This window comes from Achroia grisella, unplaced genomic scaffold, assembly GCF_030625045.1.
Source record: "Achroia grisella isolate CSIRO2021 unplaced genomic scaffold, CSIRO_AGI_Agris_v1 utg1186, whole genome shotgun sequence".
NCBI lineage: Eukaryota > Metazoa > Arthropoda > Insecta > Lepidoptera > Pyralidae > Achroia > Achroia grisella.
In genome coordinates this window covers 3560230-3579519 of record NW_026712592.1, presented here as the reverse complement: position 1 = coordinate 3579519, position 19290 = coordinate 3560230, and the positions used below count along the sequence as shown (strand labels likewise).

The 19290-nt window shown below is 32.0% G+C and overlaps 1 protein-coding gene across 1 annotated transcript; it reads right to left on the bottom strand.

Moving 5' to 3' along the window:
• Positions 1–584: 584 nt before the first annotated feature.
• LOC131854430 (keratin-associated protein 19-2-like) lies at positions 585–5102 on the bottom strand. The gene is made up of 4 exons (XM_059205546.1): positions 5046–5102; positions 1932–2124; positions 1275–1418; positions 585–891 (listed from the first exon to the last, which is right to left on the bottom strand). Exons 1-4 carry the CDS (start codon positions 5055–5057, stop codon positions 632–634), a joined length of 609 nt encoding a protein of 202 aa, XP_059061529.1. The 5' UTR covers positions 5058–5102; the 3' UTR covers positions 585–631.
• Between the last annotated feature and the right edge of the window lie 14188 nt (positions 5103–19290).

The window sequence follows — 19290 nt, the reverse complement described above, 5'->3', positions numbered from 1 at the left end:
TTAAGTTATATTTGCAAAATATAACATAAACATAAGATATATTTGTAAAATAGAACTTAATCTAGATTAACTTATTTTAAAAATAATCAATGTAAAACAAATATATGGATATAAAATTTTTATATGGACTGATGAAAACTAGGCTTTAAAATAATTCTTGCATTGTAGTAAAATTGTATTGTATGTCTGAAAATAATGAAGATTTTTTAATGTTTATAGATTTAGCATTTTTAAGAAGGTTTTTTAACGGAGCATCACTCCGTTAAAAAACCTTCTTAAAAATTCTCGCCGAAAATGAAATGAGGAATAATTCAGTGGCAAATTGATAATACTTTACAAATTGGGCGAATTATATCCAATCTAAATAACAAACGTATTATTGAAGTGTCGTTGACAACAGCATTTGTTAAAATAATTTAGAAATAATCCTATTTCAGTGTCTCGTTATTAAATATTGATAGGCAAGATTATTTTATTCTAAGGCAATTGATAGATTACTAACAGTTGGAAAGGCCTCAAAAAAAAACTCAAAACGAATATTTTACTATTAATTTATTACATTAATTATAAATACAAATTGCAGGTACTAATTCAGATCTTTAACAAAAAAAAATCATCAACATATTATATATTATTCCTCTTGTTTCGTTTCCCCAGTTTTCGTCTCAGCAGCTTTCCTGCCCAGGCGTCTAAATGAGTCGCTATACCCATCACTGTAGCCTCCGAAGTAATTTCCAGAGTTACCCGGGAACGGCCGGTCGTAACCGGGCCTGTATTGATATCCGGGGCGGTTATACCCTGTATTGCCACCAATGTTGCCAATTCCGAAATTGCCACCCGGATAATAACCAGGTCGGTCAAAACCAGGTCTGTAGTTTGGGCGATAACCACCTGTCAACATTTGAATAGTAATATACTTTTTACACAGATTATTACTTTTTGTTTTTATACTAATGTAGGGTGAAACCTCAGGAGGGGCTTGAAGTTTTCACTCTGTACTGTCTGGGACCTATGAGACCCAACAGATTAATATTTTTTTCTATTAAGTAGCCAAAGATTAAAAAAATAAGAATTTATATAAAATAAAAGCACGTTAATAAACGTTATGAAAAGCAACATATAAAAAATATATATTATGAAAGATTTATGATTTTTTTGTATGGTAATGGGCAATGGTAGGTATTTGCTAGTTTAGATACTATCATTATTCCGAAATGCAAAAGTAAATGAGTAACTTCCTATCATTAGAAATCTCAAGGTTTTTCATGACATACCTCCGAGTCCTGGATAACTCTGGCCACCATAACCAGAGTTGCCGTATGGGTAACCACCATAACCGCCGTTGTTATAACCGCTACCACCATAACTGCCGAAACTACCACCGTAACCTGCGCCGCCATAACCACCATTGCCATAACCTATAGAAAAATATATTTAGACATTGGCTGGCTCCCCTGACTTTGTCTGCTTTTTATTTAGATGAAGATAAAAAGGATATTAAGCATAAGTATTCATATTTTGATTTTGAAACAGGTATCAAAAGGATGAATAAATATTAATTTTATTTCGGGCTCCACTATGACAATCGGATTTCCGATTGTGGTATGCGACAGATGTCATAAAATCTGGTAACTTTTTTGCCATTAATAAAATTAATAAAACAAATCATTGTATGTGCTAGAAGATAGTATAAGAAATAGTTAATTAAGTCCATTTATATGTATATTAGGTACCTACTTTGTAAGTCTTGCCTATTCCTGATACTAAACAGCTTACTTGTTAAGATATATTTCAGACGAAATTTTGTAAGTGGGCATGATGCGTCATCATGAATGCGTTGTCACTATGACAACGCATTCATGACTATCATGGGCGTAAGCATCTATTATCCATCTTACCCGGTTACATAAAAAAAACAATGCATATTTTACCTCCAAAACCACTATTTTGACCCGGATATGCAATGTTACTTTGGTAACCTCCATAACCGGGCTGATAGCCTGAGTTATACCCGGGTCTCAGCAATCCATAACCGCCACCGCGCCGTTGACCTTCTACTTCGCTGGTGACACCCAGCCGCTGGGCGCCACTCACGGCCATTGAGCACGCCAGTAAAAATATATTCTATAAAAAAATACAATGTATTTATGACCTTCGTGATGCAGTGGTAGGTACATCACATTGCGCAAGTGAAGTTCCTTTGAATCTCGGTCGGGATGATTTAGAACAATTATGCTGTTACAGACTAATTTATCCGATTTCTACACATATAAATAGATATATAAAGAGTCTGGATACGAACTGGAAGTGGACAATTAGGACAACGCTCAGAACCGAGAAAGAGACGAAGACAGAAGAAGACAGTTAAGAAATATAATTAATATAGAGTTTATATTAGCTCCTTTCAAACATACTTGTAGTTCAGTACACATTCAGGTTAGTAAACCATTAATGTCATTATGTATAATAATTAAACTCATAGTGGGGAAAGGGGATTATTATTATGAGATGTTAGGAATGTGGACTTAAGGCCCGTTTGCTAGTAATGTACTATATCAAGACGACGCTATTCCTCTGGAATCCATCATGATAAATTCCTGGTGACTTTGTCACGATGGGCTGACTGGCCGGATTTCATGTTAATCAGTGGTGCCCCGCCAGTGTAATCCGTTAACGCAGGCTGGAGTACAGTTCCATTATCATCCATTAAAAATTATATGTTTATACTCCTAATAATTTATGTCTTTATAACATAGGATTCAAGTATTAATAAACTGTTGAAATAGTATGCCGATTCGTGAAAATTAAAACTAATTAATTCTAATCAGTAGCTATTATAAAACTTCCTGATATACCTATAGGTAACACTATCTATTTAATATATTTAATCGGATGATATCATTTTATTTATTTATTATATAGATATACTTGAATATTTTGAATTCATTGAAATCTTGATAGTCGAATTCGTTAATGATAATGTACGCAGAATATCAAAATATGTACCTATATACCTATTTGTGTACAGGTATATTTTTACATTTTATAGAGCAGTAGCCTAGTGATTCACTACACAGACTTGACCAAAATATTGTGAGTTCGAATACGGCTGATACTAACAAACTTTGTGTTTAAGAAAGATTTTACTACTGCTTTTTTATAATGAGTCTCTTTATTATCTCTTTACGTAAACAGGAAAAATATGATAGCGTGTAAATGTGTTTTTTTTACTTTACATACAGAGTCTATGTTAGGTGTACTAGACGACTGACACAAATACTTATTTTTTCGTTTTGTAAATCATAATATAATATAATACATATATGCAGAAGTACTTATCAAAAACATTGTATACGTATCTAGTTGTTTGTTATGTCCCACGGTTTCAAAAGGCGTTCAGATCGGTGTCGTAGTGTAATGGTTTATAGTGTATCTATAACCCCTCAAGAATTGTGCTACAGAATGCCAAAAGGTGTATTCAAAGGCAGGCATATTAGCTATATATTGTAGGCATATTGAACACCGTATTGGACTGACACTGGAACAGTTAAGTTGAAGTTCTTGAAAACCAGTTATTTATACTCAAAATTTAAATACCGATATGGTAACCCCAAGCTTCCAGTGCACAAAAATAAATTAGTGATATATAATGTAACTATCGTTGTGCACGATGAATCTCTTTATATATTATTTATGTTTTTTACCTATTATTTAATAGAGAAGAAATATAATTATGTCATTGTCATTCTTCTACTGTTAACTGTTTTATTCTCGTACAAATAAATATATTATTTCTTCCTAAAAACCACGTTTACATAATTATATTAACCAGCCCAATATATATAGTCCTTCGCCGACAATCTTATTTATATCACTTTATACAACGAGTTTAATTTCAGCAAACTTATTCCGAATATATACCCTTACATAATTCTAATGGAGAACGTAATTACTACGACCTGAGTTGAGGTTCCAGCCGGTGCCCTCAAACTAAAGTCTTATCCGTGAATCTGGATTTGATGATTAGTCGCTCCAAAAGTCCTTCCACGTATTTGGAGTGCCCTCTGCAATCGTCCCTATTTTTATCCTGCAAAGCTGTAGGCCGGCCAACCCAACAGATTTGGATTTTAAATGGTTTAAAATAGATATATTTTCAAGTAATTTGTTTAGCTGAGACTACAAAATCCCATCATATATTCTTTCTTTATAACTTTGGGACCTAAAAGCATCATAAAAAACATTGGAGTAACTGGCTTATTGCAACCAGCCATAGACTTTGACATATACATATACATACATTATACATATACATAGCATTTGCATTAAAGTGAATAATACTACCTTTACGACTGTAATGACAGATAGGGTAGACATAAGCATTGTCAATTGTCGGCAATGTATGAATGATACACTTGAAAAGCTTACATTATATATTAACTTCGCTATTTACATTATATATAATTAGGTAATTTTAGTATTATTATTATAAGAAAACTAAAAGCATTACGTTTATTATTGGATCATCAACGAATCTATGTGCATCAGCCATCATCAACCATGACCCGAACAAGTTAATATACTTATTCATAAAATTTATTACCATATGCTTTCTGAATTTTTATCAAAACAAATATTAATCTTGGCGACTATAATACCAGAGGAGGTAGATAGGGGGATTTTTGTGACATAATTTGTGGTGAACGCAACTTGACATGCGAATATTTCACTAAGTTTCTTTGAAATCAACGTGATGACGAAAAAGGAATCAGCCGAAAAGGAAATTGACACACAAGTTTATTTCTAGATTTGAACTCATGACCTTTGACTTTTATGAGCCACAGTAGTAAACCACTATGCCACGATGTTCTAAACGATAATTTTTAAACTTTTTTAATAACTGAGAAACACAATCCCCATGGACCAAACTCGAACAAATTTGGCGAAGTTTATTTCCTAATACAACAGCCGACCGAGTTTCGTAAACGGTAATTCATTTATATACAGATTTATTAAAAACACAACACTACTATATGAACTGCACTCACCAATAAATTCATTTTTAAACTATTGTAAAATGCACAACGCGATCGTATCAATTCACAAGCGAGTTAGCATTGAATATGTTCTTGAGTTACAGCTTTTATATGAAGTGAGGTAGGTAGCAAGGGTTTTTACGCATCCGTACACATTATAGTAATTAGATGAAATGCACACATTGTTTGTTTGGTTTGTTCAATTGACAGAAGGTTACTTTAGTTCAATAATAGCAATGCATGATTGAGGAAATGTTTTTATTGGTGTTATAATTTTAAAATGAAAGTTTTATCTGATAACCAGTTAGCTAGGTATGTAGCTATACGCGTGTTTACATTATTATAAAAAATATGCCATTTAGGTGAATATGTTCTATAGTTATAAATTAATAGTTGTTATTTTAAATATAATGTTAAGTATAGAGTCTTAATGAAAATGATTTTTTTACTTTCAAAACTCGTTACAAATTATGTCAATTTTCAAAATGTCAAATTATGTGAACACCTTAGTATGTAACTGTAATTCACAAATATTCAATACGTAATCATAAATCGATAGATTTTCAATTGTTACAATTAAGAACTAGCAACTGCCTTGATGGACCTACAATAAATAGAAAACTGAAAGATTTATATATTTCTTTATGATTATTTAAAATAGAAATGTCTATGTGATATTTCCAGCAGTGGACTACAATACTGATGGGGTCATATACTTTTGTCACTGCGCTCTACCCTGATAAACGTTATGAAAATCTTTCTCTTTTCTTCTATATTTCTTTTTTACATACGATTAATAAAATAGCTTGTGGAGGCATTAGGAAACCTAAAAGGAACTATCCCAGTATTTCCTTGTTACCATATTAGCACAGCAATACAGCGAAATAAGTATGAGAATATCTTGTCGATATTGTCCAGGGAATACAATTTTTAAGGACTTTCTCAATATTACTCACTATGATTGACTCAGATGAATTTCTTGTGACTCAATATGAATATCTTGATTCTTTTTGTGATTATGTTGTAAATATATTTTAAAATGGTATTCTTTATGTATGTACGAAATTGTGAAGTCTTAAAAAAACATACATCACTGTACTAGTGACGAAACATATTAAACTGCATGTTTCGCTACATGATAGAATCTGTAATGAAGAATCTTGTAAATAAAGGAAAGTGTAAAATGCAGACGAAAGTATTAGCTGGCTGACTTAGTAGAATACCGACCATATACTTCGAAGAACCGGCAAGCGAAGAGATGGGAAATATGTAACTCGTACTGGCAAATACATTGCAGGGCGACCCTTGTTAGTTAGTGCGCCAACTTCGGTTGAGTTATAGAGGTCTATAATATAATTATCGACAAATTAACATTTTTCATTTTACAATTTTTACTTAGTATTATTTAATCTTAGGGTGTGTAAACAAAGCCTGTAACTTGAATATAATGAAATAACCATCAGTTCGTTATTTATAATATATAATATAATTTATATATTATAACGTAACAGTAACAGTACCATTGAAAAAAACTGCTTTTAGCAATAAAAGCCCCTTATTGTTAATACAATCATAATTGCTTGTATTATTTCCCTGCTATAATTTCATACCATCATTTGCTATGACGTATAGTTATTAGTACATAAGAAAAAGTCATTAATAGACAGCGCGTTGATGCGTTAAGTAATACTGCGACTTAGTTTACAATGAATACCACGGAAGAGTGACCATAATTAATATTATTGAACAATAGCACAACTAGCGCCCATAGAGACCCATTTATTACAAGGATAATATCAGAGACAAGCGTTGAATAATCAATTGGATTGAGTCACTGTTGTTTTTTATCTAACATACGTACGTATGACGACTGGCTGTAATCTGAGATGGGGTAGGCAGAGGTTACAGCTATCGACGTTTTGATATACGTGACATTAGCTCATAGTGCTCCCCTTTTTTTTTTAAATAAAAAAAAAGTGTCATTATGCGTGACGTCATTTGAATGTTTTTTGTTGTCAGATATATTCGAATTCTTCTTTTGACATTTATAAGTTGGAGCACTTAACCACTAAACCACAACGTCCATTTGAAGATGATTCATTATAATACTCAAAATTTTTTTTTTGAAGGAGATTATAGACACTTGTGATAATTTAAATTTACTGAATATGTAAGGCTGCCAAATAATATACAACTTACAATAACAATAACAACCAAGGATAATTACACAGCTCTACCTAGTTCTAAACTAGCAAAAATTTAAATAATCTTTATTCAAATAAACTCAATGCAAACTTTTGAATAGTCATATTCTTTTATTGTACCACTCATTCGGAACGCAGACTCATCACAAGAAGAACGAGTAAGAAACTTGTGTATTGCTCTTTTGAATAGGAGGTTTTTTAAATAAATAATTACACGATAACAGGTTAGAGGTATGCGATAATCAATATAGAAACCGCTACGCACTCATTCGTTAAATCAGATAATTAGTGCAATCAGATAATGTTATCAATATTAGCTTCCTTTTTTCGGACTACTCTAATGCTTTTAGGCGCAGCTGGCCTTTACAGCTTCACTGGACGATACGGGGCGAGTGCAGATGGCACTCCAAACCCGCGGCAGGACTTATGGAGCGGCTGAAGGCCAACTCCTGCCTGACGGATACAACTTTAGTATAAGGCACCGCTAGGAGTTCGAACCTTGGCTCAGGCCGTCGTAATTTTCATCACCGTTTGAATTGGAAGGGGGATCGATCGGAGGGGACAGAATCAACCATTTGTGAATCACTATGACTATATTAAAACTAAAATCTCTAAAGGATCCTGAGTCCATTTCAGTATGCTTATGTTACAAACATAAAATTACGCATATCCTATATATAGTCTGTATAAGGTATAATCTATTCAACTCGTGTACCTGTAATGGCTTAAATCTGTCCAAACACAATTATCTAATCCTAAAGAGAAATATAATGATGTTATGCCTAATACTAAAAGTACACACATCTATGTTTTTATCTATGTATATAAAACTAAGCAAAATATTCATTTACTGGTTACTCTGGCGACGCACTACTGGGTTACGATAGGATGAGCAAATAGTCGTAAGTCAGTTAGCCCACAGTGCCCAATTCATCAGGAGTTAGTCACAAGAGTTTCCAAGGAGATCTTACATTAGCGGACCTTTGATTTCGATCGAGAGAGGTAAATAATACTTTTATTTACCAAATTATTCATATTAAAACCCGTTTAACCTTATTAATAATATTAAACGAAATTTTAACATTTAAATCTTACCATCTACCCGCCTCGGCTTCGCACGAGTTTACATGTATTATACATATAAAACTTTCTATTCAATAACTCTATCCACTGCTAAAAACTGCATCAAAATCCATTACGTAGTTTAAAAGATCTAAGCGAACAGACATGCGGAAGCAACTTAATTTTGTGCTATGTAAAGATTGTACATTAAAACCTACACACATACATTGTAAATAGGAAATAATAACTTAAGCACAAAACGCTAGTTTAGCTATGTGTTTACCTGTCCGTAAATAATTTAATTTCTACTGTCAAGCAGATTACTTAATATATTGTTTCATTTGTGGGGAGTTGAGATATGGCAGAGTATTTGTATAGTACGGAGATATGACACCTTCCTGAGAAGCTCTTAAAATTATATAAGAATCAGTTAAAGTTTTATACTTGAGAACCGTACTTGATTTGCTTCATCAATTGTTGAATAATATTTTCCATGGCAATTAAGATGCTGGTTCACCTTTTTTTATAATACTACAATGGTGATAAACATGCATACGGCCCATGTGATGGTAAACGATTACCGTCGCCTATAGACGTCTGAAGCATCAGGGGTATCACAACTGCGTTGGCGGCCCTTTAAAACCTTAATGGTTATATTAAAGTTTTTAAGGGTTCAGCAAAATCATTATGGTGTAGACTCGCGAGAAAACTTCGGTAGGTAGTTCATTCCACAATTTGAAAGTTTGCATAAGTTGGTAAGAAACGGTTATATGAAATTTGCTATTGACATAACCTCATCATTGTACGCCTATAGTACCCGTACTAAGACTAATATATTATAACGCCTTAACATGTAATTTTACACCAAACACAACATAAACAGACTGCATTTTAGCTGGCTGAAATTCTGATAAAGTAAATAACAATAAATAAAATAAATAACGCTGCCCAATTAACACAGCGCCATCTAGTTCTATAGAAAGCAGAGCTTGTGTTGTGGGTACAAGACAACTGATATAAATATATAGATATATATTTTTGTAAATACGTACATAATATACATTACATTGAAAACATCCATACCGATACAAACAATCATACTGATGCAAATGTTTACAAATGTTTGTACCGTGCGAGGAATCGAACCCGCGACCATTGAAAGAAAAGCGATGTCCTATACCGCTAGACCACCGAGGCCGTCAATAAAGGTTCCCAACAAGGCGACTTGGTATAAGATGGTCCTCTACATAATCATAAATTACATAATCTCATATATCTTTAAAAACATATACCTTACATAGTCTACCCTTAATTATAACGTTGACTCAATTGCCCTACAAAAAACGTTTAAACGCAACGGGCAATGAATTGACAATTACTTTAATATATGTTTACTAAAAAAAACATTTACTCAATTATAATATTCGTACTCTCAACTCAATTTCCGTATGCGAGGTCGAGGCTATAATAAAGAGGTTTTACTGCAACGAGCGAGTTATAAAATGACGTACCTACCGTGGAGGTATATCCTACCTTAATGTAAAACGCGCTTGTAAACTGTAGGTAAGCCATCCTTGGGGAATTCCGGGCTTCAAAGTCGCTTTATCTTTTTATGGGTGTTAAATTTTAACAATAAAACACGGGTCATAGGCAGTAGACACTCTACTAGTCTGTGTAATGTATTATTAGTTTAAAAAAAAGTTTATTTCTAACCACTAAGCAGCTTGTTAGTTGTAAACTGTGTTTCGGTTTAAGGAATAAAAATTACAGAGAAATTTTCAAAATTAAAAGGTTTCATTTGTGGTACAACCCTACATGATTACATAAATGATTGTTACAGGTTCTAGAAGTATCAAAAAATTGTATTTTTAACGAACTCTCCAATTAAAAAAACATCGATAAAGAGGCAGAATACAAGATAGCCTCTCGATAGTGATCTCGTCCTCTATTACGTGTAATAAAATTATAATAATGTAATTTAATCCTTAACTAAACGCGTAAGTTCAGCGAAATGTTTGCAATCATAAGTCCTTTTTCATCCCATTTCAGATTATAGGCCTGAAGATATAAATATAAAATATTGCAACAAAATATTTTACATAGAAATCGTAGAATAATTAATGCAAATATAGTCATTAGTTACTTCATCCATTTATAGTTATATGTAGATTTGATGTGTATGTGTAGATTTGATTATACATATAGTTACTATGATTTCCCATTAACTTTTTCGAGATACCACTTCGTGGATTATGGAAGACAAATGCTTCCCTTCTTATTGTTTACCCAATGACTAATTACTAAGAGCGCATTAGCGGTGAATTCGATCAAATCTAAAAAAACACTATTACCTGAATAGAATTCACTTAATTAGTTCCCCAGAGGAAATGCGTTCATTTCCAACGCTATTGTTCGTCTACTCCCGTGATTTTTGTCCCTAAGAACTCGGAAAGTCGGAGCTCGATCCTCGACAAAGAGACACCACTTAGCCCAGAGGTTCTCAAACTTTGTTTTCATAGGCTACGTTCAAAATTTTATTGTTTCCGTGGACCCTGATGAGGATTCCTGCGCCTTTTAGGAGTGTCATATTCCTAAAACTTGTCAAAAAAAGTAGAGAATAGATCTTACGATGGTTATTTGAGTCGCGATGTCAGCTTGAATCGTAAATACTGGGTAGTAAAAAGAAAAAGATATTCCACTTATTAAAATAACTTGTTTACAGACATACTTACCTAATAGAATAAAAAAATAAACATTTATAACGTCGACTATAGAAAACAGCAATATAAAAAATATTTTATTTTAATGGGGTGTATGTTCAGTGCGGTTTCAGAGGAGCTTCCTCCCGCGTACACTTAGATTGTGGAATGAACTACCTGCCGAGGTTTTCTCGAGAGACTACAGCATGGGGATTTTCAAGAAGGGTATATTAAGGTTTCTTAAGGGTCGGCAACGCGTATGTGACACCCCTGGTGTTTCAGGCGTCCATAGGCTACGGTAACCGTTTACCATCAGATGGGCCGTATGCTTGTTTGCCTCCTAAGTGGTATAAAAAAAAAATGTTCGTGATGGACTGACAGCAAGTTATCAATATTAGTTTTCAGTTTTGTAATGAATTATCACAAATCTTCCCATTCAGTGATTTCTCATTTATGGAAGCCCATTTACAACTTCTAAACCTTATTTCTTTTTATGTTACAGTCTATATTAGAGTGTATATGGTCTATATTAGTGTAAACAAACATTAAATTTCCCGTGAACCACTAGGAGTCCACCAGGACCACTTTTAGAATCACTGATATAGATTCAAGCATCCGCTAGATAGGTTAGCAAAAAAAAAATGGGGCGCCCGCTCTATGTCACGCTATATTGCGTTAATATTTGATTATAGTTATTTATTTTTTCTATTCATATCTACGTGTCAGTTGTACGACAAAAAAATGTCTTTATGTGTAACTATTGTATCGGTTTTTGCGTTAGTAGGTCTATTTCTATTAAACTATTACAGTATCTAAACAACCTACAGAAATATTAACAGACCTATAGAATTTTAAAATTCCTTCACTTAGTAGTTTGTTTTATATTTGTACATAAATTATTACAGAGATTATACATTATGTTAATAAACACTTATGAAATGCTACTTTATAATAATAATCCGGGACAATTCACACACCGCCATCTAGATCCAAGCTAAGAAGAATTGTTTAATCCCCATAACACAAGCTGGTGTTATGGGGACTAAACAACTGATAGAAATATTTAAATAATTTTATTTGTCAATACACAGAAAACACTCAGAACAATAAAACCTATCGTACTCAGTAAAAAAATCTTTGTACTGCTTGAGGAATAGAACCTGCGATCATTAGAAGTAAGACGTTAAATCCTTGGATCACTGAGGTCGTATTAGAAAGTAATTAAGGCTATATTTTAGTTTTTAAATGCTAGAGATCTCTACAATGTTTGCACCCGTTTATTTTATTATAATATAATTCATCTAATGAACATAATAGACGTCGAATTCGTAACAATAAGTATTTAAAATATCCATCGAGAATCCGAGATAAATGAGGAATATAATTTTCATGAAAAGCCCTACGGAATGCTTGTTAGACATTTTGGACTGTTTTATGAAATAAATTCTTGATTTATTATTTTCAAACATTCCTATCCGACGGGTATTCCGCAATTAAGCAGGTAATATTATGAAATTACAGATTACTGTTAGCTTTATTCGTAAGTCACGGTTGGATGGTATCGTCGGATGCGAGAATTCAAGAATAGAATAGAAATAGTAATTACTTAAATAAATATGTTTATACTCGTACATATGTATTTTGTGTGTATTTGAAATATGTAATTTGTATATATTTTAAGTAATTTTAACATCACTATATTGTTCACCTGTATGATATTCGCATAAATAAATATCCATTCAGTAGTTTTTGCGTGAAAGAGTAACAAACATCCATCCATCCACACTCACGAACTTCCTCGTTTATAATAGTGGTAAGAAATATGTGTGTATTTAATATGAATTATATAATTTGTATATACAGTTATTTTAAAATCACTTCTCAATATATTATTTGTAACTGCTGCACCTCGACCAGAATCAAGTTTAATCGGTCCACTCCATCATAAGATTGGATGGAAGAAATCGCTTTTCAGCGATAAGGCCGCTCAGTGTTGTTTCTTTGTTTTGCTTATTGTGGTGTATTTATACATATAGTTTTTTTTCTGTGAGGAAAACAATAAATTTTTAATTTCTTCTTCGTGTTTATGCTTAAGTCGGAGCGGATCACTAGTATATTAATACAGATGATTGAAAATGTAACACAGTAACTGGTCCTGAACGGTGTCTTCCAGCTTTTTGTTTCAAACAAAATTTACACCTACCTATCTACTTACTTGTATATAAAATTTGATATATTATTTTGGGCATCGGCCTCATCTCGTTCGCTAATAACGTCGCGAACGAAAACAATTTTGTTCATATTAGAGCGAGAAAATTGGGTTAGGTACAGAGATTTTTTTGCACAGATAAAAAATAGCTTGTGTTCCGCGTGAAAAAATAATATTGTTTTATGTACTTTATTTTGGGCTTTCCCATAGTTTATTATGGCTATTCGAATAGATCGCAGTAATATTGTACGACGGAGAAATTGAAATTATGGTAGGTACGAAATAGATTCAGTATTAGTAGTGATGGTCCATTATATTTTGATACAAAATACAATACAAACAACTAATTCATTGAGATTTATTTGTTTAATATTGTCATGTTTAAATTAATTAATTTTTTAAAAAACGTTACACTACTGTTTTTTGTCATGCTTCTCAACATATTTCAAAGGTGATTGAGATTAAATTGAATCTGTATCTAGCGGAAATTTGAGTTAATTTCAATTTTCCATTACAACATTTTTCTAATGTTTTTGTGTATCTGATGCAATAAAGAGAGAGAAGAACTTCTTAAAATTCCATGGATTCATGATGCGGGAGCTGGGTCCATCGTGTAGCGGAGAGGAAAAATCTCAGCAGTTCCTGAGATTTGTGACCTGCGTGTAGGTTTAGGACCTTTGCCGACATACGTCAACATTCACGTATAAATAAATAAAAAATTATATTTAGGAACTGAGTAGTAATGAGACCGCTCAGAAAATCATCATCCAACGTACAAAACAAACAGGGCACCTAAGTGGGTGCTTAATTATGAACTGTTGAAGTGTTTTGATGGCGGCACATTAATTTTATCTTGTTTTTCTGCCATCACGACCAATTATCTCCGAGTTCGCGGGAAATCTTTCTCTGGAGTTTTAATTTCATTTCTGTACCAATTATATTTCGCTTCGCGATCAACGGTGGTCGCTACTATTTTTTCTCGACAGTAAATAGTTATATTTTCCATCTTTAACTTACTAATGCATAATTAAAGTGCTAAATTATATAGACTTGTTATCAATAATAACAAAGCCAAACTAATATGGAATACAAAAGTTATAGTTCCATCAAGGTAGAGTTTGTAGAAAGTGATAAACAAACAAATAAACGATATATCTGATACTCTGTACAACTGCATAGATGTTTGCGTGCCCTAACAGGGTCCAAATTAGTCTAAATGTACCAAATATAAACATCTTTCACTGTAAACATTATATAATGCAGTATATATTGAGTACTGAGAATTCTTATACAAATCTTATATAATATAATACATAATCTTATTCAATATTTGCACTATTGTGTTTATAAATTTGTCAAAATCTTTATTTTGTAGTCGACTTTCGCGTTGTCTCCAGTGCTTATTTCATTTTGTATATACAAGGAAACTTCGAGATACTTCGAGAGACATGGTCCAGAAATTTTCCTGATATTTGATGTTTTAAGCGTTAATTAAGTGAGGACAGGATATTATAAGAAACGTGATATTATCCCAAACTTTTTCCTTTAATGTGAATTTATTGTTTCGCTGTTAATGGTCCCGCCTTATAATGTTTCCTCCGGGATTTTTTCCCCGAATCAGATGCAGCGGAATAATTTTTACGTTCTAATTTTTGAAATGGAAAAATAATGGAACCAATCTATTTTCTTTTTCTGATATCTTTATGGAACTGGCAACGGGGATTTTTAGCTGTCATCTTTAATATATTATGCAATATTACTGAGTGCGTCATGGCCTGGTGATTTAATATGCCGACTTGGAATCAAAGGCTCTGGGTTCGAAACCACCGATTTAAAAAACTTTGTGTGTCTTTTATTTTTATTTTATAACTCTTATAATATACCAACATTAGCAAAATTAATACATAATAAATAAAACTAAGTACATCGTCGATCTTATCGCTAATGCAATCTCTTCGAGACAATCTTTGGAAAAAGAGTATTTAAAAAATAGGTGGCGCATGAGTGAAAATATAAACATATATACGCTTCTATAAATAAAATAGAGATCAAAGAACGTACACAGGAATGGGTTTTAAGATATTAAGTACTAGTATATGTATTCAATGTTATTGACTGATTTTGGGGATGGAAATATAGATACTAAACTAAATTAATCTAAGAGACGATAGTATGATCTCCGATCGACTCCATAACTGACTCCATAATTATATTCCCAGTAAGGTACTTTTAATATTACAACCAAATTATTTCATTAATTTTGATGAAATTTCTATGGCACCTGAAAGTATAACATTTCAGATACAAAGAAATTTACAAATCGGTTTATCGGTTTATAACTGACCGAATTCTGCTGTACAGAAACATATATAATACTAGCTGTACTCGCAACTTTGTCCGCGTGGAAATTAACTTTATATTTCTAAAATTAAAGATTTTTTCCAAAATAAATATAACCTAAATTACTCCTTGTTATATCTGCTACCTGCCAATAAAAGTCCCGTCAAAATCGGTCCAGCCATTTTAGAGATTAGCCATAACAAATAGATAGACAGACAGACAAAAATTGTAAAAACTGTTAGTCTGGTGTATATACCGTATTTATATTCATATACATGTAGTAAAAAATGGTTATTTGAATATTACAAACAAACACTCCAATTTTATTTATATGTATAGATTCCTCCTTTTTTTATAACGGTTGCAAAGAAGTCTACATTAATATACGATTTGAGTATTCGATTTTATGACTCTTTATTGTTTATACAACGGAAAAGATCCAAGTGGCAATTCTTTTGAAATGTCACTGGATCCAGTACTGAGATGATGGAATAGGGCATTGTGATATCATTGTTGTCACCTTGACCAAGCAGATTATGTATTCTTGTGTCATAATTTAATGAGTTAACATGATTGTGGAGACCTTTAAAGTCCTTTTAGTGTTCGCTTAAAGGACAGATTTTGTAAACATGTCCTTGATTTTAGTTATCTTTCAACCAACTTTAGTAGAGAGCAAGTTTATTTATACTACTATATTTTTTAAAGAATTTTATCATTCTCTTTTTAAAACAAATTAATTAATGTTTAGTGTCTTTAATAATTCTACATTACCTTTAATTCTAAAGAACTGACGATAAACTCTACTTTTACCGTTTTGAAATGTATTTAACATATATCACGTGTATAATTTATATACATAAATAAAATTGAAGTGTCTGTTTGTAATTTCAAATTAACAGTTTTCGCTAAATATGTATGAAAGGATATAATGTACATATATAAATTTTTTTTTTTTCGAAACGTAATTTACAAAGGGACTACTAATACTCGGTATTTGAAATAAATAGGTAGAGGTACCCATGGGAACATTTTTTTACAAAGTCCAGCTCAGATGGTTTAAAATACTATATATTTTTTTTATTTAAAGATATAGGATATATTGTCAATGCTATTTGACGACATTCAGATTTTCCATTTTTATATACAATTAAAAATATCCTCGTAACTCGATGGGAAATACCAATATATAAAATTGCAATATTCAAGGTACCTATCATGAAAAAAATGCTTGAAGTAGTCCAAACACAACGACACAGGCGCTGATGGGAATTAAACTTCCGTTCGATTCTGTTTCTGCATTTGTTTTTTACAAAGTGGTCAACTAAAAAAAATATCATCATCTGCTTCTTCCTTATCCCATTTATTTGGTCGCACATTTTATTCCTTTTTCTTAACCACATGGAGGGGATTTTTCGTAAAGTGGACTAGTGGCTGACTTTGTATCGTGATTTGTGATGTTAGATTGACCACCAAGTAGTAATCCTCAATTCCTAGTGAATTCCCAATGATCATAATGGGCTGTCTAATCTGACTTCATACATTATCCACCGTTACCGCAGATGAGTGCAGCTTTTCATATACGTAGGTACATCTATATAAAAAAATTGCTGTTTATTATAGTTGTACTACTGGTTTGTTGTTTTTTGTTTTGGTTATGACCTTATCTCCCACGTGGGTTTATAAGGCGAGATGCATGACCTCGCGACAGCTAAAAACTGTCTCAGAGGCCATTTTTGTTTTGGTTAAATGGTCACGCTTGTCTAATGGTCACCTTGATTATATAATTGTGCATTATATGATTCATTCACATTTATTATTACCTTATATTGTTTTTACCAAGGTATGGTGTAAATAGTTGTCTGCATGGGTATTTCAGCTGCCGAACAGCAAACTTTTTAAGCTGTTTGAATTGAAGGGTGAGGAATCGCAGGGAAATTTCAGGATCCATAACAGCTTAGGCTTGTCCTTGTAGTACTACTGGTGGCACATGATAACGCGATGTTCGTAGTGCTGTTCATGTGTATAGGAGGCCACTTATTACATGGTGGGCTATAAGTTTGTTATTTTTATTCTATAGAAAACAATACTATACTTCAATACTAACAGAATTATTGTTTAAGAACATATGATTTAATTTAATATATAAATTTAAATTGCTTATGTCCTTTCTGTAGCTTACAAGTAAAGCATAAAATATTTTTAATTGCTATCGGGTGACCGTGTTTGCCATTCCATTTATATAAAAAAAATTATAAGTAGAAAGGGTTGAGTTTTTAGTTTATAAGTAAATATACTCCGAGTGGAGAATCCTTCTGATTCTGTCGGTATCATACATATGTGAATAACGGTAATCACATCAACAGGAAGTATTTACCTAAATTATATTACCCATAAATGTTACTGACGTAGATAAACGTGCAGAAAATATGCAAAGAAAACAAAATAAATTGGTATAGTGAAATATAATTAAAGTCTAATAAAATGAAACTTATTGAAAATTAACGTTAAATAACTTTATTAATATAAATTAAATACTTTATTGCACTATACAGAGTTAGTCATAAAGGTATATTGAACCTTTGTGATTGCTATCACTAGCATTCACAAAGGTCAACTAAGATGTAAAAAAACATATATTTTTACAATTATAGGTACGGTTATTTAGGCATCTAGTCCTTACAATTTAATACAGATGACAAAATACTGATATTTGTGGATTAATTTATTAATATTATTATTAAAACATCAATTAATGGGACAACTACAGCAGAAAAAGAGTAGACGCTACCGGAGTCTCAAGGCACAGATAACATAATATTACATACTCAAGGTAAGGAACAGAATATGAAATAAATATTTCTACATTTGCAATAACTATTAATTTAGTGAAATATAATTAAAGCTTAATAAAATAAAACTAATAATAAATAATATTATCTATGAAAGCCTAAATCTAGTGATAGAATTCAAGGAACAGAAGATTTCTCCAAGCAGTAAAGTCAACATTTAATTTATTGGTTAGCTCTAATTTTTACGTATAACTCTGCATAATACTGTCATGGTAATAGTCATAAATTAGAGACAACATGAGCAAAGGTATAGTTATCTTACAATATAAAAAAAAAGTTATATAACATTAGTACTAAAAATATAAGAAGAACATTTATTGTTAAGTATGTCACTATATACAGTTGCTGTTATAAAAATAATTTTATGAACTCAATAGCTTGTCCATTTCTGGCGTACAATATGAAATTCAAATACACAATAAAACAATTAATAATGTATTAAACAATAGACATAGGATCATTCAATTTCATTAGAATGTTCATCGAAGTTGTAAAATAACTTATATTATTACCATATTTTAAGGTTAGCTTTAAATGATAGAATGTAATGACAGTAATGAAAGATATTTATCTGTTAAATTTTAGACTTTATTAAAATACTTTTCTATTTTTTAAGTCGCAAGGTAAGAAACTTCCTAATCAAGAGATCGTCATTGTATCAACTTGAATCTAAACTGTTAAATCACATAAAACTTTGCATTATTGTATAGTTGCATTATAGTAGTAGAATTTCACTTGCACAATAAAATATGTAATTCATTGACTGTATCTTGATGGCGTTATTGAACCTGGATTATAGTATATACCTTTAACACGTGGTATAGTTACAGTCGCAGGTGGTTCTCTCTCCTGATCAAAATCTTCTTCAAGAGGACGTCGTTCGACTGCTTTCCT